General features: G+C 31.7%; 1 protein-coding gene across 1 annotated transcript in view; it reads right to left on the bottom strand.

Annotated features, from left to right (window-relative positions):
- The window catches only part of LOC147073143 (lachesin-like), a 44,422-nt gene that overhangs the window by 12,447 nt on the left and 4,446 nt on the right, over nucleotides 1-27,529 (bottom strand). The window contains exons 2-9 of the mRNA XM_085945579.1: nucleotides 23,816-24,030; nucleotides 18,174-18,276; nucleotides 13,990-14,093; nucleotides 12,593-12,800; nucleotides 10,485-10,640; nucleotides 8,195-8,323; nucleotides 6,476-6,613; nucleotides 2,309-2,458 (exon numbers count right to left, since the gene is read on the bottom strand). Coding sequence (XP_085801705.1) covers nucleotides 2,309-2,458; nucleotides 6,476-6,613; nucleotides 8,195-8,323; nucleotides 10,485-10,640; nucleotides 12,593-12,800; nucleotides 13,990-14,093; nucleotides 18,174-18,276; nucleotides 23,816-24,030 — 1,203 coding nt within the window. The remainder of the gene's footprint in view (nucleotides 1-2,308; nucleotides 2,459-6,475; nucleotides 6,614-8,194; nucleotides 8,324-10,484; nucleotides 10,641-12,592; nucleotides 12,801-13,989; nucleotides 14,094-18,173; nucleotides 18,277-23,815; nucleotides 24,031-27,529) is intronic.

The following is a 27,529-nucleotide window of genomic DNA, read 5'->3' as shown; positions in this document are numbered from 1 at the left end:
GTATATTTTATTGTCAAAACAATATAATTGAACGATAATGATTATCAGCATCTCCTCAATCATTACTAGATCAGTAAGGAATAATATGATTTGTTAATTGTGACAACATCTCTTGTAATATATGTACTGCATTTGTATAAATTTTAAGGACAATCCTTGAATCCTTACTCACTCATCGAGTCCGTCACGCGACGCACTACTATCGTCTTCACTCGACATAGCTAACCGTCGTTCCATTAGAATCAAGTCTCTCAGTTTATTAATATAATCGATCTCATGATCACGTCGATTCACCAGTACATCATTACCCGGGATTAGTATTATTATTCTTTTTATCGATCAATATACTCTTCTCATAACAACCAAGTAACCCCGACCTTCTCTTTTATCCACATCATCATTACGCCAAATGTATATCTACTTAGGCACTAGTAAGTGTACTCTTTACTTTGAATACTTTTAATATTAGAATATAGGTATTGATTCAATACACTGTTTTACTTTTACGACGTTTATTGTGGTATTATCTTATACGATGTCAATGGTGGAATAAAAGATGCTATGTCTTTTGAGTCCTACAAATTTTAACTAAAATGCTGAGTCGAGAGGGCCAGATCTGCTTTTACTTGACTAAGGGGATTAAAACTGTGTATCCACTACCTAAACTTGGGACTCAGAATAAGAATTGTAAGTTAATGTCTTGTGGTTCTACTATAAATACGAAATAAAGGTGTAGATACTCACAAAAATAGAGCTCAAAAAACTTAAAGCTTTTAAAATTTTGGTGTACAGATGCATACGATGATGAAAAAAACTGAAGAAATAATCAGATAATTAAAAATCTGAAAGTTGGTATCTTTAGCCACGTCATGCGGCATCCCATCTTATAATTCAATTGAATATCTCCTGTGCTCAAGAACATCAGAATCTGGTTTGAGTTTACCACTCCACTCGTATTTAGAGTATGAATAGACACGGAAAAATAGCCGAAATTATCGCTTACGTCCTATTGAGGATATGACACAATAAGAAACATAATCGTGTACCATGTTGATTATAAAATGACATGCACTGGTTAAATGTGATATATTTTCATTTACCTACAGCCGAAGATATGACCACTTAAAACACACAATATGACACATACCTAATTTAAATGCGTCATATTGTGTTCTTTAACATGCATAAAACCTCATGACTTCAAATGACAAATGACAATGCTATTATTTATTCAGATTCAAAACGTAAGACATCGATTTGTATTACATACATATATATATTCCTTTTAAGTAGTAAGTGATCAATGCTGCCCCCTTATCTTTCAAGGTCACCCGTGAGTCTTCTAGCATCCCCAAGGGGGCAGTTTGGGATTTATTGGTCTTGATCGTTATTAAATTATGTTGATTAAGTATATACTTAGGGGAACAAACAAGGGTATGCGATGTTATGTGGGCTGGACACAGCTCAAAATATGGACAATCATTTGATAATTAATATAGTTTTCTAGAGGTACCTAAGAGACAGAACATAATATGCTAATAATTGTAAACTTTGAGGCCGCTTGATCGCTGAAATAGTTTCTGAAGAAATGTATCCCTACATGACAACGCAATGCATAAAATCAACAGAAGTCGAATAATCTCAGAGAGGTGTTCATTCAGCAGTGGATGAAGATAATGCTAATGAAGTAGAGTATATGCTTAATAACTTTGCACTCCGGCTCTAGGATGAAAATAATGTAATATATTTTTTTACATTTCGTCACCTTACTATTAAGACCTCGTAAGTCCGATATTATGGAAAAATGAAGTTTGTTCGACAAAGTTTAAACAAAAAAACATTTTGAATCATATCAAAACCTGTCTCTAGACTAGTATGCTGTCCATCTGTCGAAAAATTTTAAAAACTCGTATGTCACATGGTTTCAAATATGGAATTAAAACCTCGTATTTCACAACCAGTGTTAGCAGATGCATCGGTTAGAGAGGTGTTTAAAATATCGTTTTTATTACGTTTTTTCATTCCCCACAACATTATTCTCAAAGAGACTTGCGAGGTTTTAATAGTAAGGTGACAATATAATATTTTCTATTTATTTAATTATTACTACATAAATATTAATACAAGTGAATATCGTGTGATCTAATTTTATGCGAGGTAATTAGGCAAAGAGGCGTATCAGTGTAGTAAAAAGTGGATAGTTATAAAACGTATACTCTGGTTATTATATTGTTTTGCATTATTTTTTTAGATTGATAATAATGTTTTTACCAACTCTTTATAGTTAAAAAAGTATTTATTATCTCACCATCTAATCTGATGACTCCATCAGTTTCTCCAAGGGAGTTCTTGGCGACGCATTTGTATGAACCGAAGTCTCTTTCAGAGACGCTCCGTATCTTCAGCATCATGTAGCGATTATATGCATTGTCCATCGACACCGTTTCATACTTATCACCTGAAAATTCTGATACATTATTCACAATTATTGGTATTTGGTATGTAAGATTTTCATAAATTTAATGATTTATAATCATACATAATATAAGAGTTTAATATAAGTACACATATATATATATCGTCACCTCAATACTACAACTAGATAACTTTGATTTGGTCATTGTTGGGAAAATGAAATTTAAACTTTACTTGGTTAACATAAATCTAGGCTATAATTATTATTAAAAAGAAATGGAAAACTGTGCTTGTCTAATTGGGAACAATTTAATAATAATGAATAAATGAATTAAATAAAAAATAATGTAGATATATTATTTTATTTATTTAATGCAATTATGGTTTTTTAATTATCTAATATTTTCAAACACAAAATTAATACAGTTCCAATTAACTTCTGACTCACCTAGTTTTACCATTTTGTAGAAAAGGAAAATGTAGAATCATATTATTCAATAGCTATACCTATATCTCAACAGTGAAAATCAAGTTATCTAGTTATAATATGTGTTGAGGTGATGATATAATATATTATATTTACATATAGTTATGTTATTTTAAAGTATACATAGCGGTATCATTGTACAAACGAATATGTTCTTCTTTCAATTATTTTAGTGGTGGACAAACAAGTTATTAATAAATACTTCATATTAATTTCCTTTTATTATTGCCTCAATTTATTTACTCTCTTTAGATATACATTTTCATAATTTAGATTACTCTAAGATGTATTTAGGAGTATTTATAGTAAAGAAAAAAGGTAGATATTGTATATGAAAAATAATATGATATGCAGAAGGCCGAAATCCCGAATTTTGAAATCTCAACTGCCAAAATCCCAAAAAAAATATAGTATCTAAGGGTAAGTACACCTATTTACGTTCGAGATTTCTACCCAAACTCATAAAATATCTCGCAGTTATATAAATAAACATGGTGATCGTACTCGGGGTCACAGCCATTGAGGTTTGTCATAGACGTCTGCTAAGAATCGGGGTGTATGGCTGGAGTAGTGAATGGTAATTATTACAATAATATCGAAATTGAATATGAATGCTTTATTTCGAAAACATTACATGTCACATTTTAAAAAGAGTGACATAAGTTGAATAATCTTCATATTATCTAAATATACAAAATGTAAGGCAACTTTTTTTTGAGTTTTTTGAAGACAACAGTTCACTTACTATAAAATAATATATTTTACATACAACTATTTTATTTTTATATGGTAAGAGATCGTTTTCATTGTTTTAACTAAAACACAATTATTGTGACTTGTAACGTTTTCGAAATACAGCATTTATTTATTTTCATCCGTTTTGTATATCGATGGCCATAGTAATGTAATGTCGTTGTTAGCGCGAGCTGCCTCCTTTTTTTCTATAAAATCTAAAACTTTTTGCAGCGGTAGGTATAATAGTTTTACATTTTGCTTATTCCAGTCTCACTATTTTCTGTAACTTTCAAACATTTTTGTTATATTATGTACGTTCAGATAGAACATGTCATGACAAATCGTTTGAAACATCACTTGTTTTTCTGCGATACGCGGTGATTGTTGGGCGACTGACGACATTTACGTTCTCTACATTTGTCATATAAGTATTATAATTAAGCCATTCATTTGGTAAAAAGGTATGCTACAAATAAATAAAAGAATAATGAGGGAAAAAATCAAACTTACACATCTCAAGTAATCGTTCACTTCTGATAACAACACCGCGAATTCTTACAGCAAGTGAAGGTATTATAAGATATAAAATTTTATCAAAAATAACCTTTAAATGTGTTTAATTAATTTATTTAATTAAAACACAATTAAATTTTAAAATATTATTTTTAATTCAAATATACACTTGCAATTTAAAAATAAATGTAAAACAATTTATTACGGCTCATTGAACTGTCGCGTTGTTCGGTTATTATTGTATTTTTTCGTTTTTTTTAATTATTTTTAATCTTCTTAACGTAATTTAATAATGAAAGTGTATTTTTAATCATGATAATATTTTTTTTTAAATTTAAAAACCGTCTTTTCAAGGAATATTTTTTTAATTTAAATTCATTTATATATATATATAATTATCTAATCAAACTGTTCTATTTCAATTTCTATTTATCTATTTCCATTTCTATTTATCTAACTGACAATATATTTTTTTTATATTAATAAATCATAAATAGAAAAGTATGTGCTATTAACAAAAGTTCTAACTGATAAACAGCTATTCTAATAATTATAAATGTATGAAATAACTAATAAATTACCATCTACCGGCGATACTCGAAGTTCCAGGCACGTTTCAGAAGCTATACTTAAAATATAATCTATAATGTATTGCAGAATACTGTTATAATATGTATGAATGCAAACGCCACTCTAGGTGTGCCGATAATAACCTTTATTTTCCAAAGAAAGTTATAGTGTTTCCCTTTGGTTATATCAGTGGCGAAGACTCCATACTAAGCGAATATTTAAAACCTAAATTCCTAAGAAAAATATTTTCTAAATGAATATTAGCGTATTTATATAATCACTAGATTATTTTATATTCTATAAAAATAATTTTATTTGCCAACTACATACCTATGTCGTATAGTAGGAATGTATTACACAGTTTATAAAACAATCTGCAAAAGTTTAAAAAATATAATATATACCACAGCGCGCCATAATAATATGTCTTAACGGAAATAAATGTCGGATTATTCGTCAAGGAATGGTGATATTTTTTCGTATGGATTTTACGTCACGTGACCTCAGTCAGTCTATCGCATTTTATTTAATATGGTAGGCTCCTATTGTCAAGACTAAAACCTTTACGCATATTGTTGTCAATACTGCACTTTATCCATAACAAATAATAATTAGATAATTTAAAAAAATAATTTCTAATGCATTGTTTACTCACATAAGTATAAATAAATAATGATTGTTTATGATTTTTGATGTGTATAAATATTTAGAAAAATACGCAAATTAAACTCATCGCTCAATTTCATGACGTCGGTGAGTTTTTGAAATTTTATCGATTTTGTGTGTCGTTGTGTGTACCTATTCATTAATAGTAATATCGTATTAAGTATCTTCTTATTTCCCGTACGTATTCCTGACAAATGTGGTCTTTATCTTAGATCTCTACAGCCTACCTCTTTCCGAAAGTCACCTTCGCCACTGAACATGACAACAATAGTATGCGCAAAGGTTGTAGGCTCTGAGACAGGAGCCTACCATATTTAATACAATTCGATGGACTGGCCGAAGTTACGTGATGTATGTCCATACGAAAAAAATATCACAATTCCTTGATAAATAATCCGACATTTATTTACGTCAAACATATGGCGCGGTTTTTTTAAACCTTTGCAGATTGTTTTGTAATCTGCATAATACATTCCAACATAGTATACGATATACGACATCTGTCGTTGGTAAATTATTTAATTTGTATTTATATAAAATAATCAAGTGATCATACAAATATGTCAATATGCAATTAAAAATATGTTTCTTAAGGTGATTCATCAGTGAAACGGCAAATAATTTTCAACCATAGGCGCGACAAAATTTTGCACTCGCTCCCATTCGGAGAGAGAATGTAGAGCTGAAAACACGTCATTTAGCTTCGTGATGGCGACGGCCGTAATAATTCTTAAATCGTGTTAAGATGACTTAAAACGTTACCCATTTACTTTAAAAAGAAAACATGTCAATGAATATATTTTACTGATAAAACAATAAACAGAACATTAAATGGACACATGTTGGATTTATAAGACAAATTATATTTGGTTTGACATGTCTCATTTGCACCCGCGACCCGCGATCCGCGCATCGCCTAGCGACGATCTTTTTAGACCGTGTCTCAACTAAGGTATGGCCTTAAGAAGGCAGGCTTTAAATAATCGCCTAGTATAGAGTCGTCGCCACTGATATAACCTATCACCTTAACAACACAACTAATTTCACTCAAATCAATGATAACAAACACATTATTGTAATTAGTTTTACCTGAAATAATCATGTCTCCTCGTTCGGTCGTCCAGTAATTGATTGAAGCCGGATAGGCTTCAGTATGACATTCTAGTGCTACGTCTTGACCCATGTATGCCCCCTCCAGTTGATTTGGTATTGAGAGCATGGGAGGAACTAAAATGAGACATAATATTGTACGAAATCGATACTCTTGACTGGGAAGGCCTGGAATAAATATTCAAAAATATCTTCCGATAGGCATTATATACATAATATTATCTTTTATCCACGTTTTTTAAATATAAGACGTCACAGTTCACAGTAAATTAACCGCAGTGGACAATTTTGACCGCAAAACAATCATCGGGTTCATTATATTACATTTTAATTTCAGATTTTAACATGTATTCGTTTACCTTATTGTTTCTGCAGTACGTATACATGAATTTCTGACCATGTCCGATCCTATTAGGATCATATGGGCCTCCACAGTGTAGAGATTTGTATTAACAGATGTTGTTTTTTACGAGAAATGGATGTCAGCCACTTGCTCAATCTATTAGGTCCATATCCTGACTCACACACAAATTAGAAAACAATATGTGTACTTGCCAGATCCGGGATTCGAACCTGGGACCCACGGCGTCATAGTCCAACGCTTAAGCCGCGCTGCCACCATGGGTGTTTAATGAATAAATGAATTGATATCGATAATTCGTTAAATGATTGTTTTCCGAATGATTTTCTACAAGGCATGCTTACTTTTCACTCTCTTGAATCTCGTAGGTATCTTCTGCATTTGAAACACTTTTGCCTGTTATCGCGATTGATGGTTTCCCTCGGAGGGGTGCAAGACTAGTCAATGCGCTCCCCAAAAACGTAGACATTTTCGGTGACGTGATATGTATTTTGTATTCGAAATTTTATTTTTCTGTTTAAAATTGCATGTTTTCTGTTTTCGAAAGTTTATTTCTCTGTATAAAATTGTAGTAAGTATGTTTTTATTTTTATTTATTATTATTATTATTTTATATGTTCTCTTATTCTCTCTTGTGAGGCTAATATTTGTTATGTACGTCTTATGTTGTGTACGTCTTGAATTTAGTTTTGTTATGTCCAAAATGTTTTGTTTTCTTAAATAAATTATGAGGCTATTAATAAATTGTAAAGACAATAATCTCTATTTTAACATTTTTACATTTTTTTTTTTGCTCTGATTCTAGTATTTTTCCATAGTATTTATGTTTTTTCATAAAATTGTAGATACAGTTCTGTTTGATAGTTAAATAAAATAAAACTGGAAAAGGCGTTTATATTCATTTATACCATTTTCCCATATTTTACGAGTAACATTAAACTTGATTTTTTATTAATTTTAATGACATGGACATTTTTCTTCTTACTTTTTTAATTGTTTAATAATCTATTTTCAAAACTAAAATATTAAATTTTCAGTCCTACAAAATATGCTTAACGGTTACAAAATACAAATCTGGCATAAGGTGGTAAATTTACCACTTATTGAAGCTTATTATTACGCTCGTTTTAATTGACAGATGCATAAATGAATTAAATTTGTATACGAAAATAATAATCTATAAAATAATAAAATAATAATCTATAAAACTTTTGCTATCACAAAAATAAGTTGCATTTAGTCACTTAAAAACCCGTAATAAACATAGTTACTATTCGATAATGAACTGGCAATTACATGTTTCATATTATAACATTATTATAAGGTAATTAACATACATTGGACCATTAGCATGACTCGTTTGCTGATGGATGGTGGAACGCCATTGGATGCGATGCAAAGATAGGCTCCCATGTGCAGACGAGAAACTTTCGTGATTGATAACACCTCTCCATCCACAACGTTCACTAAAATTGTGATTAATCATTTAGTAGTAGTAGTAATGTAACATTATATTTATTAAATAAAAATAGTTGCATGTATTTTGCACGAATATAATTATTGTACGAAGGAAAATTATCCGACACACCAAACCGAATCACAAAAGGGGGACAACCATTTAAACCGAATCGAACTATTTTTATCAATCAGCTATTTGCGGAATTTATTTAACTTAGAATAAATTAAAATTCTAATGGATTCAAGCTCTGTATTATTCAATTTAAGTCGTTTTTTGCGACCCGGGTTTCACCTTTCGGCATCCTTATGCGCCGTGTACACTCACCAAAGGTAAACACACACTGACAACGAACACTCATAACTCTAGCTTATATAATAAATCAATACAATAAAGTAGGTAAAAACTTCATTACCTACATATCAAGTCAAAGGTCATAAAAAATACAATAAACAAATTTCAACTATTCATAAAGGCGAAACCCGGGTCGCCAAAAACGACTTAAATGGAATAGTACAGAGCTTGAATCCATTAGAGTTTAAATTCAAATTCCATCAAGTACCTTCAGTCGATAGTATTAATATTAGAATAAATTAGTTAATAATTATGATTTTTAATACTAAACAAATATATAATAATAATTGTACATACTGTATACTTTATTAACATTTTCAAAATAAGGTTGCATTTTTTGACGGCTGGACGAAAACCTTTCAAAACTGACTCCACCCCTCTTGGTTCTATATTTGCCGCGTAAGTACATCTGCAGAACGTAACTATTTTGTCGATACATTCACCTGTAAGTCTATAATTTAAACCTACAGGTCTACCTCCTGAGTCCAACTGGATGACTTTATTAACCCTTTACTGCATAGTGTCGCAAATTTGCGACATTTCAAACTATTTCGATATAGCCAATGCCATCTGTGTAAATTATCAAATACTATCCTTTTTCGATGCCTAGAAAACTGTTTTACCATAAACATCCTACTTTACCGATTTTGTTTGGACATTTCAAGAAATAAAGCATTTCTGCATTATAGTCCCTGCATTTCTGGTTTGACAGTTGACGAATTAGTATGTACGCAAAAATCCGTATTTGTAAATAAATAAAAAAAAATATACAGAAGATTGAAATTGGTTGAATAAAAATATCTACACATCAAATAAGGTGTGTACATTAGTTTTTTATAATTGTTTTCATTTGGTTTTGTATTTTGTCATACTAAAATGTAAGATTTCCAAATGTCGTAAATCTGCGACACCACGCAGTAACATACAAAATTTAATGAAATTTTCGAAAAATATTTTTTTCATTATTTTTCCTTCATTCACAAGGCATTTTAACACCAATAAAAAATAAAATTTTTCAAAAAAAAAAAAATGCAGTAAAGGGTTAATTATCAATTATTTTTGCTTCGAGCTGTATTTCCAGCCCATTAACATTTGAGGTTTTTAGTAAACTGTATTACGGCGCATACCCTTGCATGTTCCCTTATCTTTACCTTATGTGTTATGGCCAACATATAACCAGCAAGTTTCCTGTTCTCTCATTTACTGTGGGTCTATATTTTGCACCCATATGTGATTACGAAACGTGTACAATGGTTTAACACTCAGTTTTTAGGTGGTCACTTTTGATTACATTATTCAGGCAGCACAGTTTTGTTTTTTCGTAGTTTCAGGTAGTTGTAGTTTTACAACCATTCAATTTTCTGAGTAAATTGAATAATGAAAATCAAACGCTTTTTTTTAAATAACTGTGAAATTTTAATGATCTAAGCTTAAAATAAAGCAGCAGTTTGTAAATAATACAGTTTTTAAATAAATAAGACGTATTTTTAAAACTCTAACAGATTACTGTACTGGCAAAAAAATTTAAATTCGATTCGGTTTAAATTTATTACTCGCTTTACTGCATTTAGGAATTTGGCCTAACGGTTTTGACTATATTTCCTTCGAACAAACGTCTATTATTTAGTTGTAATTATTGATAATACCATAACTAAATTAATTTCTTAAAATTGTAGTTGTGTCATTCTTGTACTTAATAATACTTATTCATTTTAATCCACCGTATCAAAAGTAAGTATGTAAAACAAAGTATAAAAATTAGTAATATTTCAAGTATAAGTACGATAGAATATAAATTTCATCTATTTATAACTTACCATTATCTCCATTATAATTAATATCCTCTCCGTCTTCTCTCCTCCACATTACATAAGGTTCTGGGTACCCTGATGCTTTGCATACCAAAGTAACATTACTCGACTCTCGAACCACTAGGTCCGTAGACGTTTTATTATCGATTATCGCAGGGGGAACTGTAAAAAATATTTATTTCAAAGTCTCAATACATAATATAATACAATTGTTTAATTTGTTTCTTTGTTAAATCACTTCATTTATTACAACAATATGTAAGTAGGTATGTAAGTAGTCAATAATTTTGTAGCAAAATCAAATTGTGACGTAAATATGATTTCAACATTCGACATGGGCGGCACGTGGATTGATGTTTGTAGATGTAGATGTTTTTATTATTTATTTTGCAAAGTGAGTAAATCATATTAGTCTCATGGTGATTGATACTGACCTATATTTATTAGAATTTATATTAACAATAACAATATGAAATACATTTCTTAACTCTTGTCTACTTTTCAATTAGTTCGTACTTGTACATATTACCTACATTATAATATAATATTTGTTTTAATTTAATCTGCCTGTAACGCAGCGCACACAACACACACATACACACTCTATCTTTCTGTTAAATGTATGTACAGCTAAAAATGAGCTAACTCTCTCTCTCTCTGGCGCATTTAATTAATTTATATTCGAAAGAGTTTGCGTTTTTCTTGCGCGATACCTACGTTGCATTCCTCCCATGCGCGCTGCACCTAATTGCTTAAAACCCATTCGCTGCATCCAACCCAACTGCGTTACCCATCAGGTGGCCATTAGATATAATTAGCATGTTATTTAAATGTGGTAATTAAATATTAATTAAAAGGTCAGCAATGAATGGTTTAATGATATAAAATAATTGGAATTATTGTTAGTTAAAATGTATTATTGACGGCATCGCCAAGAATGTTGACGGGTGAGATTGCTACCCAGTAATTATTTCTGGTTAATTTTATACTCAGTGAATTATGTAAGTAAATAAATTGGTTGCATTGGTATGTCCTGACTCAATAATAAAAACACTGCTTCCGTACCAGTATAGGTGAATATATCGATCAAACTGTTTTTTTCAATCAATGTTTTGATCAAATTTAAAATAATCATAATATGAATAAAAGAATAAGTAGCTCAGTACAAATTTGTAAGACGCTTTTGTGTAGCTTTTTGTTATCAAAAATAATAGTTATAAACTGAAAAATTATATACAATAAAATGTAATTAAAATAACTGATAATACTGACTATTTATATCGGCCAATGTGTAGCCATATAAAGCAAATTCTATCGGATAACAAATATTATGTTGGTGTTATTGACCGTCTTAAATATTAAATTCACCTCTACTACTCGTATAACCATACATGTTAGTTTATGTATTTTTTTAATAATATTTCCACGCTATTGTAGAAACCATAATATAATAATGTACAAGTGATAACCAATTTTATAAATTATCATGAATTTCCACCAAGTACGTAATGCTGAAACTTTTCAAGGATAATTATGCCTAATTAAAAATTACGTAGATACTACAATACTTCCGAGTTATTACCATTTTAAAATATTTGGTTATTGTGACGTATTGAGTGATACTCAACAACTCCATAATTCGATGTGTTAAAAAATCGCTAAATTACACTAAATTTTATTTGACCTCGAACACCATTTCCATCATCCAACACTGGAAAGCGTCAGACTGCCTATAACCATAGCGATAGGTAGGGGGGCCCGCCCAAGATCCTGACCTGGGGGCCCGCTTCAAGATGTGGGGGCCATGACATACAAAGTATCTACTGAGGAATACAGCATATTTACAAAACCGACTCTCAAACAGCGGTTGTTTTAGATACGTGGAAGTCTAAGGCTCTGACATTTTTGGAGGCCCCCTAGTATTTTTTTAATGCGATGGCATCATCTGCTTCGTGTAAAACCACCACTGCTTTCAAAAGTTGTAATAATCGTATTCGTTTCTTCACTTGCTGCCCCTAAGCAACGCACAACCTGTCTACCTCCACAGAAAGTCATTAATTTTTACTTTATAGCTGGATCAACTTTTAACGATATTTTGAAAATCCACTTCTTACCTACAACTTGCAAGAAGCCCTGCCTCGATCTCATAGGATCCGTGTTCACTTGGCACATGTACCACCCTCTGTCATTTTCTTGTACACTCTTGATGTGGAGATACCAGGAGCGGTGGTCATTGTAGGATAGGCTGATGCGAGGGTTCTGGGAGATGATGTTGTGGTGTATGCTGAGGATTGTCTGCGTGTCCACCTTCACCCACGCCACCTGGTAAAAACTCGCCCTCTGTTTATGGGATATATGAATGGGGAAGATACAAAGATAAAGATTTCTTTCTATATACATTTTCGTATCACCATAACTGTCATCTTGTATCTCGTATTATAATTTTCGAAAGTATTGTAAAATCTATTTTCAAATAATTATAATAAATTATAAGACACCAATAATTGCGAGTTTAATAAGTTATTTATAATTTTTTTGACATGAAACTATGCCACATTTTAACAATAATATTCTTACAAAACATATATTATTCTCACTCATGTTATAACTCTATTCTAACATAACACTTATCTCAAAAATTAATAAAAATGCTATAACACATTTCAAGAGCTAACTAACTCGAGGTATGAACTGTAAAAATAACGTCTTTAGCGGTAGCTGCGCTAATTAGTTAGAGAGAGGTAGAAAATAAAAATTGATAAGTTGAGTTGCGACGTTTTGAAAAATTTATACACACAATGTGATACTAATTATAATTTTCGTCTGATACGTACACAAGAAAAATGAATATCATTGATTATGTACTTTTGTATAAACGTATAACATAGTAATATGTGCGAAGAAAACCTGACATTATATTATAAACGAGATGTTAAAATACAGCAATCATTATTTACCGAAATATTGTGTACATAATTATCAATAATTCCAATTCGACAACATCTCTTTTGGTTAACCAAACGTCAAAGTGATAAAATAAGAAATTTTATGTAGTGTATTAATTAAATAACCGCCTTGTATAGAGAATTGATGCAGAAGGTATCGGAGTTATCTCGCATTAGATAAATAATTAACGAAAAGATGTTATGGAGTTAACTAATTGGAATAGAGCTACTTTTCTAGAGTTATAAACATGTAATTAAATGCTATTTACCGTAATATTATTTTCTATTATGTTTAATTACTGAATTCATATTATTTTTGGTGTCATCTAAGGAATAATTATTAATATTCATGTTTTGGCGAAACTGTGTTAAGAGTTGATTATATTGTTTCTTAAAGTTATTTACATTTTTCAATTATTGTTTTTAATTACACGCGTCCTAAGTATATCACTTGACATAATATATTAACAGCTATTCTATTTCGTCACCATATACAGTATCAGTACATATTATTATAATTTCACGAAACAATTTTACAAAGATAATAAAATAGATTTTGATCTTACCTTAAAACTCCTCAAGTTGTCAACGACACACGCCAGTAAAGCATCTCTCCCCACAGATACCGTCACGTTTGGTATCGCCTCGGCAAAACGGGGAAAGAGCGATTCTGCAAAAAAAAAAAAATATTATAAGAAATTTTCGAATAAAAAAATCCACAAAATTTATCGCTGAAATGGCTTAGTTTTGGTGACCCTGCTCATATTAGTTTCGCTTGAATTTTTATTCATATTATTACATTTCGCAGTGTTAAGGTAGCAAAAGTACTAGACCTTTTTTAAATCCCGAGTATAATACTTCTCATGAACTATCCATCCAATTGCAAAAAATACTACTTATGAAAAATAAAACGCAACTAAAACATATTTTGATAATATATTATGTCTTATTACAACGTTTTTATTAGCTCGTATTCTTATTTGTCCGGTAGTTGTTTATCCAGTACAAATCTTGCAATCGATTTTTAACTAACTTCCCGACTAGCTGGACATCTGAAACTTTTATAATAAATCAGAACACGATTCCAATGCATTCTTTTAATACTTTTAGCCATTTCTAAGTAGAATTGAATTCGTTTTCAGTTAATTCTGTTTTGTATGAAAAGTTATTTCGGAAGAAATCCGTAATCCAATCCACTATTATTGGTTGCTAATGGATGGTCCTAGCAACTAAATTATTAATATATACGTGCGTTACTATGGAAATCAAAATTTTATTATTTTCAGTATTCTATATTTGATTGTTTGTTTGTTTTTTATTTACTTCATATAAAGTACAAGTTTGAGCATATTGAGCATAATAATTCAACAGAAAATTTTAAAACGTTGTGTATAAAAAAATCTTTTTATCTTGTAATTATTGTTCTGTTGTCAAAAAGGATAATAAAATTAACCTCTAGGGTAAAGATATTGTTACCGTGTGCGTCAATATGTCAATTTTACAGAAGACGAAAAACAAAAGTGTGTAACTGAATGAGACTTCCTATGAACACAAAGTGTGGAATCGGGATTCAGAATTGAGATAAAAGTAAATTATTAAAAATGTAAGTACTAAAGTTAGCTAATTAAACCATGTTTACAATACAAGAAGAAGATTCAATTCCTCTTTAGCGATTTTATCAATGTAGGTCCATTTATTTTTAAGTTGTAACCGAATAAACCAGTGATTATTAAAGTGGACGGTATCGCCTCCCTGGGGGGTTCTGAAGTGATTCAGAGTGGCTGCAATAGCCTCAGATGCAATTGGGGGTCGGTGGAAGCAAAAATACAGCAGATTTTTTTTTTAAACTATTCGTACATGTTTCATGTGTTGTGTAAATTACAGTTAGGTAATTCGTAGGGATTTCTATATTTTCCAAATAAATACACAAAATCATAACTGGTTAAGCCAATTATTATGAATGCATTTATCCCTATATTTCTCTCCTACCTCAAATCCCCAGTTATCGTAGTATGTCCAGGCGTACTCAGTTACAGGTCATCAGTCGACCGTGATTGAAAAACATTTAGTTACTCGTTGACCACGGTCGGGTCAACTTGATATTGTGTGACCGTCATCCAAGCGATAATTTTGAATACCTGATAAGTCGTAATACCGGCTCTTGTGCGCTCATGAACACTTACAACCCAAACTATTTCTGACCGTCAAGTGCCGCGCACCGGGTAACCCAACAAACAATACCGCGTGAGTGATAGTGCAACCAGACCACAGAACCAACCTCAACGGCATAAAAATTCAGTGCCTGGCATCCTAACATAACCCCCTCCCCCAGCAACCACCATCACAATCATTTCATCAAAATCAATTACAGTCCACTATAAAAAGCGCAACCAATAACATTGATAATAATAATATGTTTCATTGAATGACAGATTGTTCGGAAAACTGTGTATTGATAATGGTGAAGAATTCAATTGCTTGCTACTTCACACAGAAGTTTGTTGGTTATCAAAAATTTTTTATTTTGCCGGCCATGTGCGATCCTAATAGGATCATATGGCATCCACAGAGTAAAGGTTTGTTAGCAGATTAGCAGATTTTGTTTTATACGATAAATGGATGTCAGCCACTGGCTCAACCCATTAGGTCCATACCCTGACAGACACAAATTGAAAAACAGTATGTGTACTTGCCAGACCCAGGATTCGAACCTGAGACCCACAGCGTTATAGTCCAACGCTTAAACCACCGTGGGTGTTTATCTGGATCGGTTTTATAAACTCTTTTACTCGGTGCTCAAGTTCTTAGAAAACAATGACGATGTTTTACGGTTTAACTTGATTGGTTCCAAAAAATATAACATTATGTTTTTGGTGGACTTGTTTTGCAAATATAATAAATCAAATATTAAATATACAATTCCATGGTGATCAGCTAAATTCAATTAAAAGAAAAACCATAATTTCTGCAATTATTACAAAATTTGATGCTGATGACAAAAATAGAGGCGAACATATAAATTGTTGGCAGTACACCATGAAAATAAATATATTTCAATATAGGTATCATCTCATTTATTATTAGGGATTCCAATCCCGGGATCCCGAATCCCGGGATCCCGAGTTATTTTCGATACCTATGAATCCCGGGATTGATAAACATAATCCCGGGATTTCGGGATTGATTTTTTTATCCATTTTTATGGAAAATAAAATAAAAGCGAAAATATAACAAAAAAAATACTTTTAATAAAAAATAACTACACTAGAAATAAACTGAGTTTGAATGAAGTTTGATTTATACCCATCCCATGTGTAGGTTGCCGATTCATTTTATTTATTCACATAAATTATTAAAAATTGAAAGATTGAAAAAAAAAACAATGCTTCGCACTATTAACAAAGTTATTCCACTATGATATCATACGTTTTACGGCAGTTTCAGATTTGGATGACTAATTAGATTTATGAAGCGGAAAGGCCATAAGTACGCCATGATTATTTGCTATACTATTTTAAATCTCGCTAATCCATTCATTACGTCTTTACTATCAGAAACAGCAATCTCCTATTAAATTCACATTATTATTTATATTACAATATTATTTACTCCGTTAAACTTGTGTATTTCCAAGATTGAACGTATACAATATTAACAATAAATGTCTTAAATAGTATAAATTATACTAGATTTATTTTTGACCGATTTTATCAATGTTATTTGTAAATATAAAAATTTTCTATAAACAATGGAAAAAATGCCAATCCCGGGACCAGTCCCGGGATCCCGGGATTGTCAAATTGTAATCCCGAAATCCCGGGATCAGAATTTTGGCTCGGGATTGGATTCCCTATTTATTATCACCATCTTCTTTTACTTATATGCATATTCCGTAGGTAAAATATATATATTTATGTACTTATACAAAGGAGCACAAATTTGCTGCAGCATCTTTCTGTTTTTTTTTTTTTTAATTAAAGAGGATAGATTTCCATGTGGGCGTTGAGTTTTTTTTCTGAAAAGGGGGCAGTAGGTTAAATAAGTTTGGGAATCTATAAAATGAATGGTTGAAGGTTGTGTTAGGCATAAAAAGCTTTTCATATTACCAAGTTGAAATTGATGTAATGACCAACGAAACAATGCTTAACTATTGCAAATATCGTGAGGCATCTGTCCGATAAATTTATCATTTTGTTAACCTATAAAATTTACCCTTATGACCTTAATCGTTATTTAATTATGACATGATATGTCGTTAAAACAAACAACACACGATTATTAGTCTTTGTTTATATTTTAACATAACTTGTTGACGTGTTATTTTTACATTCAACCATTGCAAATAGATGCTCCATTTTCTTTTGAAATGTGTATTAATTATTTTTATTACGAGGTGGGTCAATAAGTCCTTAGAAAAGCCGACAGGTGGCACGACTAGTACTGTAAGCGGTTTGTTTTCATGCAGCGGCACTACCGATTCAGTATGCTGCGAAGTTTCAATCAGATTGGTCGGGTTGTTGTGTGTTTCTCGTACATTTAAAAAAAAATTGCTTGTTTACAAAAATGGAGAAAATTGAGTTTAGAGCTGTTATTAAACATTTTAATATAAAAGGGTTTACAGCAAAAGAAATAAAAAATGAGTTGGATTTAGTTCACGGCATATCTGCTCCTTCACTTGCAACTATTTATAACTGGTTAAATGAATTTAAACGTGGTCGTACATCAACAAAGGATGAACCACGCTCAGGACGTCCTGTAGAGGTGACTACACCAGAAATGATCAATAAAATCCACGATATGGTGTTAAGTGACCAAAGATTAAAGTTGAGTGAGATAATTGAGGTTACAGGGATCTCAAAAGGTAGCGTCATTTCTATTTTACATGACAAATTGGGCATGAAAAAAATTTCTGCAAGATGGGTGCCGCGTTTGCTCACAGTCGACAATAAACGCAATAGGGTGGTGGCCTCTAAAGCCCTGTTGTCGCTCATGCAACGCGATCCGGATGAATTTTTTCGTCGCTTTGTGACTGTAGATAAAACATGGATACACCACTATACTCCCGAGACGAAAGAACAGTCAAAGCAGTGGATTGCGAAAGGCGAACCATGTCCAAAGAAGGCGAAAACCGTAAAATCAGCTGGTAAGGTTATGGCTACTGTATTTTGGGATGCACGTGGAATTATTTTCGTTGACTATTTGGAAAAAGGAAAAACAATAACAAGGGATTATTATGCATCTTTATTGGACCAGCTAAAAAACAAAATTGAAGAAAAACGGCCTCATTTAAACAGGAAAAAAATCCTCTTTCATCAGGACAATGCCCGTGTTCACACATGTTTACGATCAATGGCTAAAATTGAAGAATTGAAGTTCGAATTGGTCGACCACCCACCGTATTCGCCAGATTTAGCCCCCAGTGACTTTTTCCTTTTCCCAAACTTAAAAAAATGGCTAAGTGGACAACGTTTTTTTTCAAATGAAGAAGTCATCGATCGGACAAATGCTTATTTTGAGGACCTTCCGAAAACTTATTTTTCTGACGGCTTAAAAAAAATTGAGAAACGTCTAACCAAGTGTATTGAGCTCCAAGAAGATTATGTTGAGAAATAAAAAAAAATACAAAGATAAAAACTGTTTTAATGCTTTTTTCTAAGGAATTATTGACCCACCCTCTATATTGAAAACATTGTCACAATAAATTCGAATAATATCATGTTATTGAGTTTAAAGTTGATTGAACAGGTCACCAAGATAATAATTTCAATATTATAATATAGTAACTGTTATGTATCCATAACTCCTATCTTTATGATATCTCCCCTATGACAATAAACTGTCTTTTACTTAATTCATCGACACCCTAAGTTAACAATTATGTACCATTGCTAAAAATATTAGATTTTTGCGATTTCGACTATTTCAATGTATCTACTCAATATTATAATATTGATCATCCCCAATTTATCCACCCTACCTAGCTATGTTACTACACATATAATATATGTCATATATAAACCTTTGTACATAAACTAGGCGTCACTAAATTAGTGATTAGTAATATTAAATATTAATTACATACTATTTCATATTTATACTACTGTAAATGTTTCTAATATCATTCAACTCGGACTATTCAACTTGTTCAAACTTAACTCAGGTCTAACCTTTGAGTTGTTTCACTTCGGATGGGTAACTGTACTTTGAGACCATGACAAAGAAAGATAACTCAATAATTACATGCACTGTGTCTTATTACACGTTCAACTGGACCACGTGAAAGATTGGGGCTCATTGGTATGGATTTCCTTTGCCGAAAATATAACATAACTAGCATATATTATTATCACTAGATAGCCCACTCTCTCATACGTGTATGTGTATATTCTGTCTCGCTGTCCTTATTCTGGTACTTCATAGTCAATTATTTGTTTGTGAGCGGCTACACTTTGTAGTCCCCTAGTTTTGTCAAGCACGCCATCACTGAACTCGTTCATTTGTCAAACGGTTATAGTTAGCTGGTAAATTTTCCTCATCCATAATATTTATATATACAGCAGATTACATTAGATTACAACACTCTATCCCTATATTAATTACCGTCAAATCTCTTGCACAACACACTAATTTCTTATTTAAACACGTTTGCTTCGATTTATTCACCTTCAAATATCTTCAATTTTAATCGAGTATTCTTATATAAATTAGCAAGATGTTATATCAGTTTCAAAATAATGTTTCCTATCCAACTTGTTTATAATTTTACGTCAATCTGGCACAAATTAATTGTTATACTGATCAATACTTTATAATTTATATATACTCAATAAACTAGTACTGCACTGTAAGCATCTATTAAATTAATAATATATCAGTGCAATTTGTTTTTTTTCACGACCCGATTAAAATAATCAATTTTTTTATTCCAATATTTTTCAAAATTTTAATTTGCGCTTACGTATGTGTTAAACACGTCTTCCTGTCTCGCTTCTTTTTACACATCGACTGCGTTTATGAAAAAGGGCGTAACCCTCGATTTTTCAAAAAGTGCTTTTATTAAATATTAACAATGTATACGACTAAATACACATTCTGTAAAAAGGAAGTAAGCCTCAAATGCCAAATTATTATCTAAATTCAGATTTTAATTGAGCTTCAATTAAGTTTTAATTTAAAGAAAAAAGCATTTACCCTCAATTTTAATGATTTTTTCTGTAATTACTTCTTTAATTATGGTTAGATCGAAAACATATTACACCAAATTATCAATCATCATGCACCTAATGTATGTGCTTATTTTTTTTTTAAATATTGACCCAACATCATTAAAAAAACGTTTTTTGCCTCTCCTGTAAAATTTGCTCTGTGAGGGTTACGCCCTTTTTCCTAAACACAGTCGACATGTTTATATGTTTATATGTTTTCTCTTATGCGGTATAGATAATTAAAGACAAATACATATATATTATAAAGTAACGATTATTTAAATGATTTTTAGTCTATTCACAAGTTGGTTTACTGTTAGAGTAACGGTAAAAAAGTTGGATGAGATTTGACCCCCGGGAATACGGTCCTTGGAGTTTTGACTGAATATGAATCTTATATATATATACATATATATTAGACATTGTTGAATTGAACTGCGTAAATATTTTATAACCTTCAAAATTACATCAAATTGATTTACATTTTGTTCAATTAGTGCTGTAACAATATTACGTTCTCAGATCTAGATTAACACATTGACTGCTGACTAGATAATTACTTTTTATTAATTACCACATTTAAATAGCATGCTAATTATATCGAATGGTTGCCTTATCGTTACGCACTGGGCGCGTCTTTAGCGTCCACTTGCTAAGAAGGCGTCTCGATTGCTAAGAAGGCGTCTCATTTTGACAAAGGCACTCCTTGGTTTTTCAACTTTTGTTTATATTTCCTGAGACTGTTCCCATTTTTCATTGACTGGGCTAAATGCTAAAAATATCATGACTACCATTAATTATTATTTATGATAAGCTCGTTAAAAATATGTAAGTATGTTATTTAAGTGTATTTCACTATAATATAACTTTTTTTCTGCTATTATGTTTAATAATGTTTATAAAATTACACGGAAAGTAGGGGCGTCAATTTAACAACAAATTGTATGTATACTGCCAGTGTATTCATTTAATAACAAATAATAATGGTTGTCATCAAAAGGAAATCTGAAATTGCCTTCTTTTCTTAAGGGGCCTCGTGAATGAAAGCCTTCGTGCCGCGGCTCGCGTGGCTCGCGTGCTTAGGGCAATTTATCTCCCCGTAGTATCGTGCCGTTGCGACTACACTGCGGCTTAATAGTTCGCTATACACAACAGGTTCTGGTAACGGTGTGCGGGATTTCCCGGATTAAGAACCTACGTGATTGCTATAGTAACATAATATACAATGTAGAGAATCGTTTAAAACAACGATGCCAACAAAATGAATAATATAATATAAAATAATTGGCTTTAATTAAACATAAAAAAATATTTAATATGGCACAAGTTTAATTCGCATAATAAGGTTTATTTTCATTAAAGCTATACTTTAGTTGAGGCATGGTCTAAAAAGATCGTGGCTAGGCGATGCGCGGATTGTGCAAATGACGCGTGCCGAACGAAATATAATTTGTCATAAACAACAACTCGTATATCTACTTGTACTCTATATAATGTAATTGTTATTGGTAAGTCACACAATAATACGTCAATTGGTTATGCAACTTACGCTGGCTGGACTTACAAGCCTGTATTATTATGTACCTATAATCTATTATGTTTATATCAACTCATATTTCATCAATTATTTTGTTCATTTGAGTTTTACTCATTATGATACCCTTTTCCATCGTATTATTATATAAGAATACGAATATGAATATATAATATAAATAATAAAGTACTATGTTTCGGATCATTTTGATTCTATATTGTACGAAAAATATATAAGATTGTGTCGATAGTTAGTATTTTAAAACACTATAAGTTAACATGTTTTATAGGTTTATGCATTGATAGAGCAACATGCGTCCATTTAATGTTATGTTTATTGTTATATTACTAATAATAATAATAGTATATTCATTGACATGTTTTCTTTTTCAAGTACATACGCAAAGTTTTTTAGTCATCTTTACACGATTTAAGAATATTTTCATCCGATGCCATGACAAAACAAATCGACGTGTGGACACCTCGACGGTCAGTCTCCGATTGGCGACTAGTGAGAAATTTCATCGTACCTACTGCTGAAAATTATTTGCCGTTTCACTGAAGTAGGTACGCTCTTAAAATTCAAATTTATTTATTTTACAATATACCTAATATACTAAACATGATAAATTACAAATTCAAAATGTTCACAACACAGCTTATCTAAATAAAAATTAAGGTAATATGTTAAAAAAAGTTATATAAATATATATATAAAAAAGTTACTCCGACGCAAGTATTTTAAATCCAACTAGACACTATCCTTCAATCTTGTACGAGGGCGACCAGGTCATTGTTTACCTTTCAGCATCCCGAATGTCATTATTTGTCATGCGCGACTCTTTTATCATGTGTACATAGCCTGATTATCTAAGACGGCCCAATTGCATGGACTGTACGATGTAATCGAGCGTATCATGAAGCCTTACGTTTGGCTGTGAAGCATTAGCTGTTTTTACGCCTGGAAATGTCTGAAGAGCAAATACCCAAGACCAAAGTCGCCACGTACTTAAGTGTGTTTGAGTTTAAAGACTTTCTATAAAAGTGCCCATGGGAGAGAGGAGCATAATGAACTAACAAATACAAATTATTTTAATTTATAAATATAGTAAAAAAAAAAACAAAAACCAAGCTAAAATAATACGGATAATATACAAAACTGTGGGAATAAATATTCACGTCCGCAATAAGACGTCGCATTTTTCAAGCACAATAAAACTGGTGGACCAAGTCAGACAACCTGATGGACATAACAGCTCGTTGGACCGGCCTGAGCATCTATCTCTTCCCTTTCGAAGCACAAAGCATACAGCTCGTAATAATTGTATCTTTATCTCTACCCTAACCGTATGTTGCTATTGAAGGATCTAAAGATACTACTTTGCTTGCTTAGGATAATGGCTTAAAATTATGGGGCGCCAGGTAGTCATACTTATCCCCGTTATATGAAGTAAGTGTCTGTAGGATAGCCTTTTAGGGTTTTTTATTCTCCTCTTTTTTTGTTTATTGGGCCTTGGTGGCTTCGCGACTGACCCGAGGCCCAATTTACGATCTGGATTGGTGTATCTCTGGGTTAAAAAAGCTTAGAACATTCTCATTCCGTCCGTCGATTCCGGTCTACCTCCGCTTCTGCAGTCAGTGGCAGCCTTCAAACATCTTCCGCCCTCTTATCCATGTGTTCGTCTGGTAGATTCAGGAGATGCTTGGTGAGGTTGATTCCGTCATTTTTCTGAGATTGTCGTACTCTGTTCTTCTGATCGTCGTACTCCGCTGTGTGCAGAACATGAGTTCGTTCATGAGATTGTATGATTGATGCAGTTCCCTCGAGTAGCAATTTATCTTTTTTGCTTTGCCCTTGGTCTTTGGATACTACGCAGCACGCACCGCTTAAATGAGCCCAACACCCTTTCCAAACTTTTAGTCATGCACCGGGTCTCCGAGCCATACGTCACGAGAACTAGTATTTTGTTATGATGCATTACAACTTAGTGTAGGTTCACCATTCATCAGTTATAATTTATTAACTATAGTAGCCAATTCTTTTTGACTCCCATCGTATACTCTCTTCCAACAACTACTCTTCACCATTGGGAGACGTAGTGAATAATATTATTAGCAAGTTCAAGTAAGTTGCAACAGAAAATATTGGAGTGATTCGTGACGTGGGTTAATAATTAAAGTATTAAATACTTTAATTTAGAACACAGCAACCGATCGCCTACCGTAACTTAATTTGGAGAGCGCTTGTGAGCAGATATTAAAAAAGCCAATTGAAGCGCATAGTTTCAAAAGCCCCTAAAACGGTTTTTGAAAATTTTTGAGTTAGATATGTAGTTAGATGGATATTTTTGTGACCTATATGATGGCCAAAGATTGAACTTTAAAAACGCTAAAATTCGTCAATACGTATGATGAAAAATTAGGGTAAATTTCAAAACTCGCTAAAATGGTTGGGTGTTCTTTTCAAATACCGCTAAAATGGAAAGCTAAAATACTCTTTAGAATGTCGCAAATTAAAAAATAAATACATAAAGCTCACAGATTTAATAGATATGATTTTTTCGCATTTTTCTCAAAACTACCTAAAATCGTTTTTCTCATTTTTCTCAGAACTATCTTAAATCGTTTTAGGGACTTTTGAAACTAGGCGCTTCAATTGTTTAAATTTGTCGCAATTAAGCATGGCACTCATAGCATAGTGGTAATGCACAGGGCACGAAACCCAAAGAGATGCAGGTTCGATTCCTGCCGGGTGTCTTACTTAAAAAAAAGATTTTTTCTGTAATTCTGTATTGTAATATATTTTCTCAGAAGTGTTTTCAAAATTATGTATGTTCAATAAAAAGAATGTTGAATTTGGCAGGAAATGGGATATTCTCAAACCTCCAGTTTATGGCAGATTAATGATCGGTTTGCTAATTTTAAGAGGGTATGTAACTTCGGCTTCGCTCTCTCTAATTGGTTGATTGTAGCTGGTGGCGGAAATAGAGAATTTGTTAACACTGTGGCAAAAAAATACTTACCTATTAAGATTTACGTTACGATTTTGCGTTTTCTTTTCATTCGCTCTAATGACGTAACCTAGATCTAATTTTTAATTTTACTTAATTAAGACTTTATAGCAGGGATTAACAACCTTTTTAGATTTATATGCCACATTCACGTTTTAGTTTGAGAATATAGTGATATATCAACTAATGTAATAAAAGTCCCCCATCAATAATCTTGTAATTGAGAGAATTTAGAATAAAAGCATTATATTATCTAACCCATATGTTGTTAATAGCAGACGGTTATAACTGCAGTTTTTTAGGGTTTCTTCCAAAATATTGTACAATCTTTAATGTGTCAAAATATTAGAGCTGCAACTTTATTGGTCACAAAATAATATTAAAATATATCTGAGTTGCCTAGAGTCATAACAATTCCAAAAATATAGTTTTGAGATAATCGTAAAAAACCACCAGAGCTCTGTTTTTTATAATTAGAAGAAAATTATTGAACTCCCTTGAATATATCATTATTTTTTAAATATTTATAATACGCTCATAAGGTTACAGACACACAGCACACTGGTCTGCGCACTCGCCAGTCGTAGACTTTCAACGCTATTGACATTAAATGCGCCCGAACGAGAACGAGACGAGCACTTGCATATAGGTATATTTTAATTTATTATTCCATTGCGTTCGAATTTATGAATAATATATCATAAATTTTGTGTCGGAGCATAGTGGTGTGATGACGCAAAGGCTTAGGCTTGTTATATGACCGCTCAAAACATGTTTAAAATTAAAAAAAATCACTCTTATTCATTTTTGTTAAAAATAATATTGTAACTTAACAGAAAAACAACTCATAAATTTAAAATGTGTTTAAAATTTTATAATAAATGGGATTTTTCGACAAGCGGAGCTCAGCATATTTTTAGCGATTCTAATAAAGCAGATACACAGTCTGAGTTCCTGAGCCGATACGTATTTCAAAAACTAATCTGGAGTTGGTTTTAGTTTCAGTTGAGTATGAAACTTTTTCAATACTGCAACGTTGAAACGCCAAACGCTCTATATAGTATTGCAAATACTAGTAAGTATTTTGGAACAAGTTTACATACCAAATATTTTTTTTATACTGGTAGTAAGTATACTTAGTCTTCAAAATCGGCCAGTTTTCCCATTTCTAGTAGGTAGTCGTAAACCAGTACTTAACCGTCGCTCTGATGCGTCCAAATAAAAAAAAACGCCACCTTTTTTGCGCCAAATATTGATAATAATTGTTACTTCAATCAATATCTATGTCTGGTATCTTGTGTGTAAATCAAAATATACTTAATATTTAATTTCCATGAATTAACAGTTTAATTAAAGTGGAAACGAACCGTTTTACATAACCCCATTCATATTAATAAAATGCGTAAAAATAATTTGTTATTAGATATTTTATTCTTTTCCATTTCCAGAGTTCCAAATTAGAATTCAATCTTGCAGATATTTATCAGTCAGTCAAGAATAAAATATATATTTTCTAAAACTCATTGTAGAAAACACTTTTTGCAAACTGTATGTGCTTCCACAAGTGACTATCACCTTCTTCGCAAAACTGATTTATCTTACATTTTTTTTTGTTAACATCGATAAAATATTTTCCAACCATAGTAAATATGCCTTGGTTGTCTCATAATGGTATTTTTATCTAACCAGCACTTTTATTCACTATTAAATTCTTGTTTAGAACTAATAATTAGTTCAAAACAAATTTGTGAAGATATCTACTTGAAATAACTATCTGCCATATAAAATACGAGTTAGTATGGGTAAAAAGGAAGTACGTATTTCACGTATTAGAAGTAGTGTTGAAGTACTTATGTCATCTCTATAAAATTTAACAAGAAACTTTGCAGCTGTGCGATATAAGTTTAGATTAAATTCATAAAAATATAATTAGGTTTTCAACTCGTTAAGTAACTTGGAATGTACGAAGTTGTCTTGTAAATAAGTTCAAAAGTTAATATCACCTGCATGATATTTTAATTTTAATGTTTTGACATGTCATGTCACGTTATTTGTGAGAGGCTTTTTCTTCACACAAACATAATATATAAAAAAACAGACTTTGTATTATAACTGGATGGATTCCTTTGAACTTTTTATATTACTCATTTATTCATTATGTGGTGGCAGGGTGTATGTTACAATATAGTACAGGGTGGATGTAGGTCAGCGATTTCCAAACTGTGGGGCGCGCCTCCCTTAACTTCGAACGCGTGGACATAAGTACACATATCGATTTTTTTTTATAATATATTATATACTGTTCAAATACCATGTCTTTATTTTTAAATACCATGTCGTGAACATTTAAAATCAAT

Source organism: Rhyacophila brunnea, unplaced genomic scaffold (assembly GCF_057557595.1).
Source record: "Rhyacophila brunnea isolate RB1 unplaced genomic scaffold, BYU_Rbru_1.0 scaffold_18, whole genome shotgun sequence".
In the NCBI taxonomy this organism is placed as follows: Eukaryota; Metazoa; Arthropoda; class Insecta; order Trichoptera; family Rhyacophilidae; genus Rhyacophila; species Rhyacophila brunnea.
Note: the sequence above shows the minus strand (reverse complement) of the source record. Positions and strands in the feature narration are given on the sequence as shown.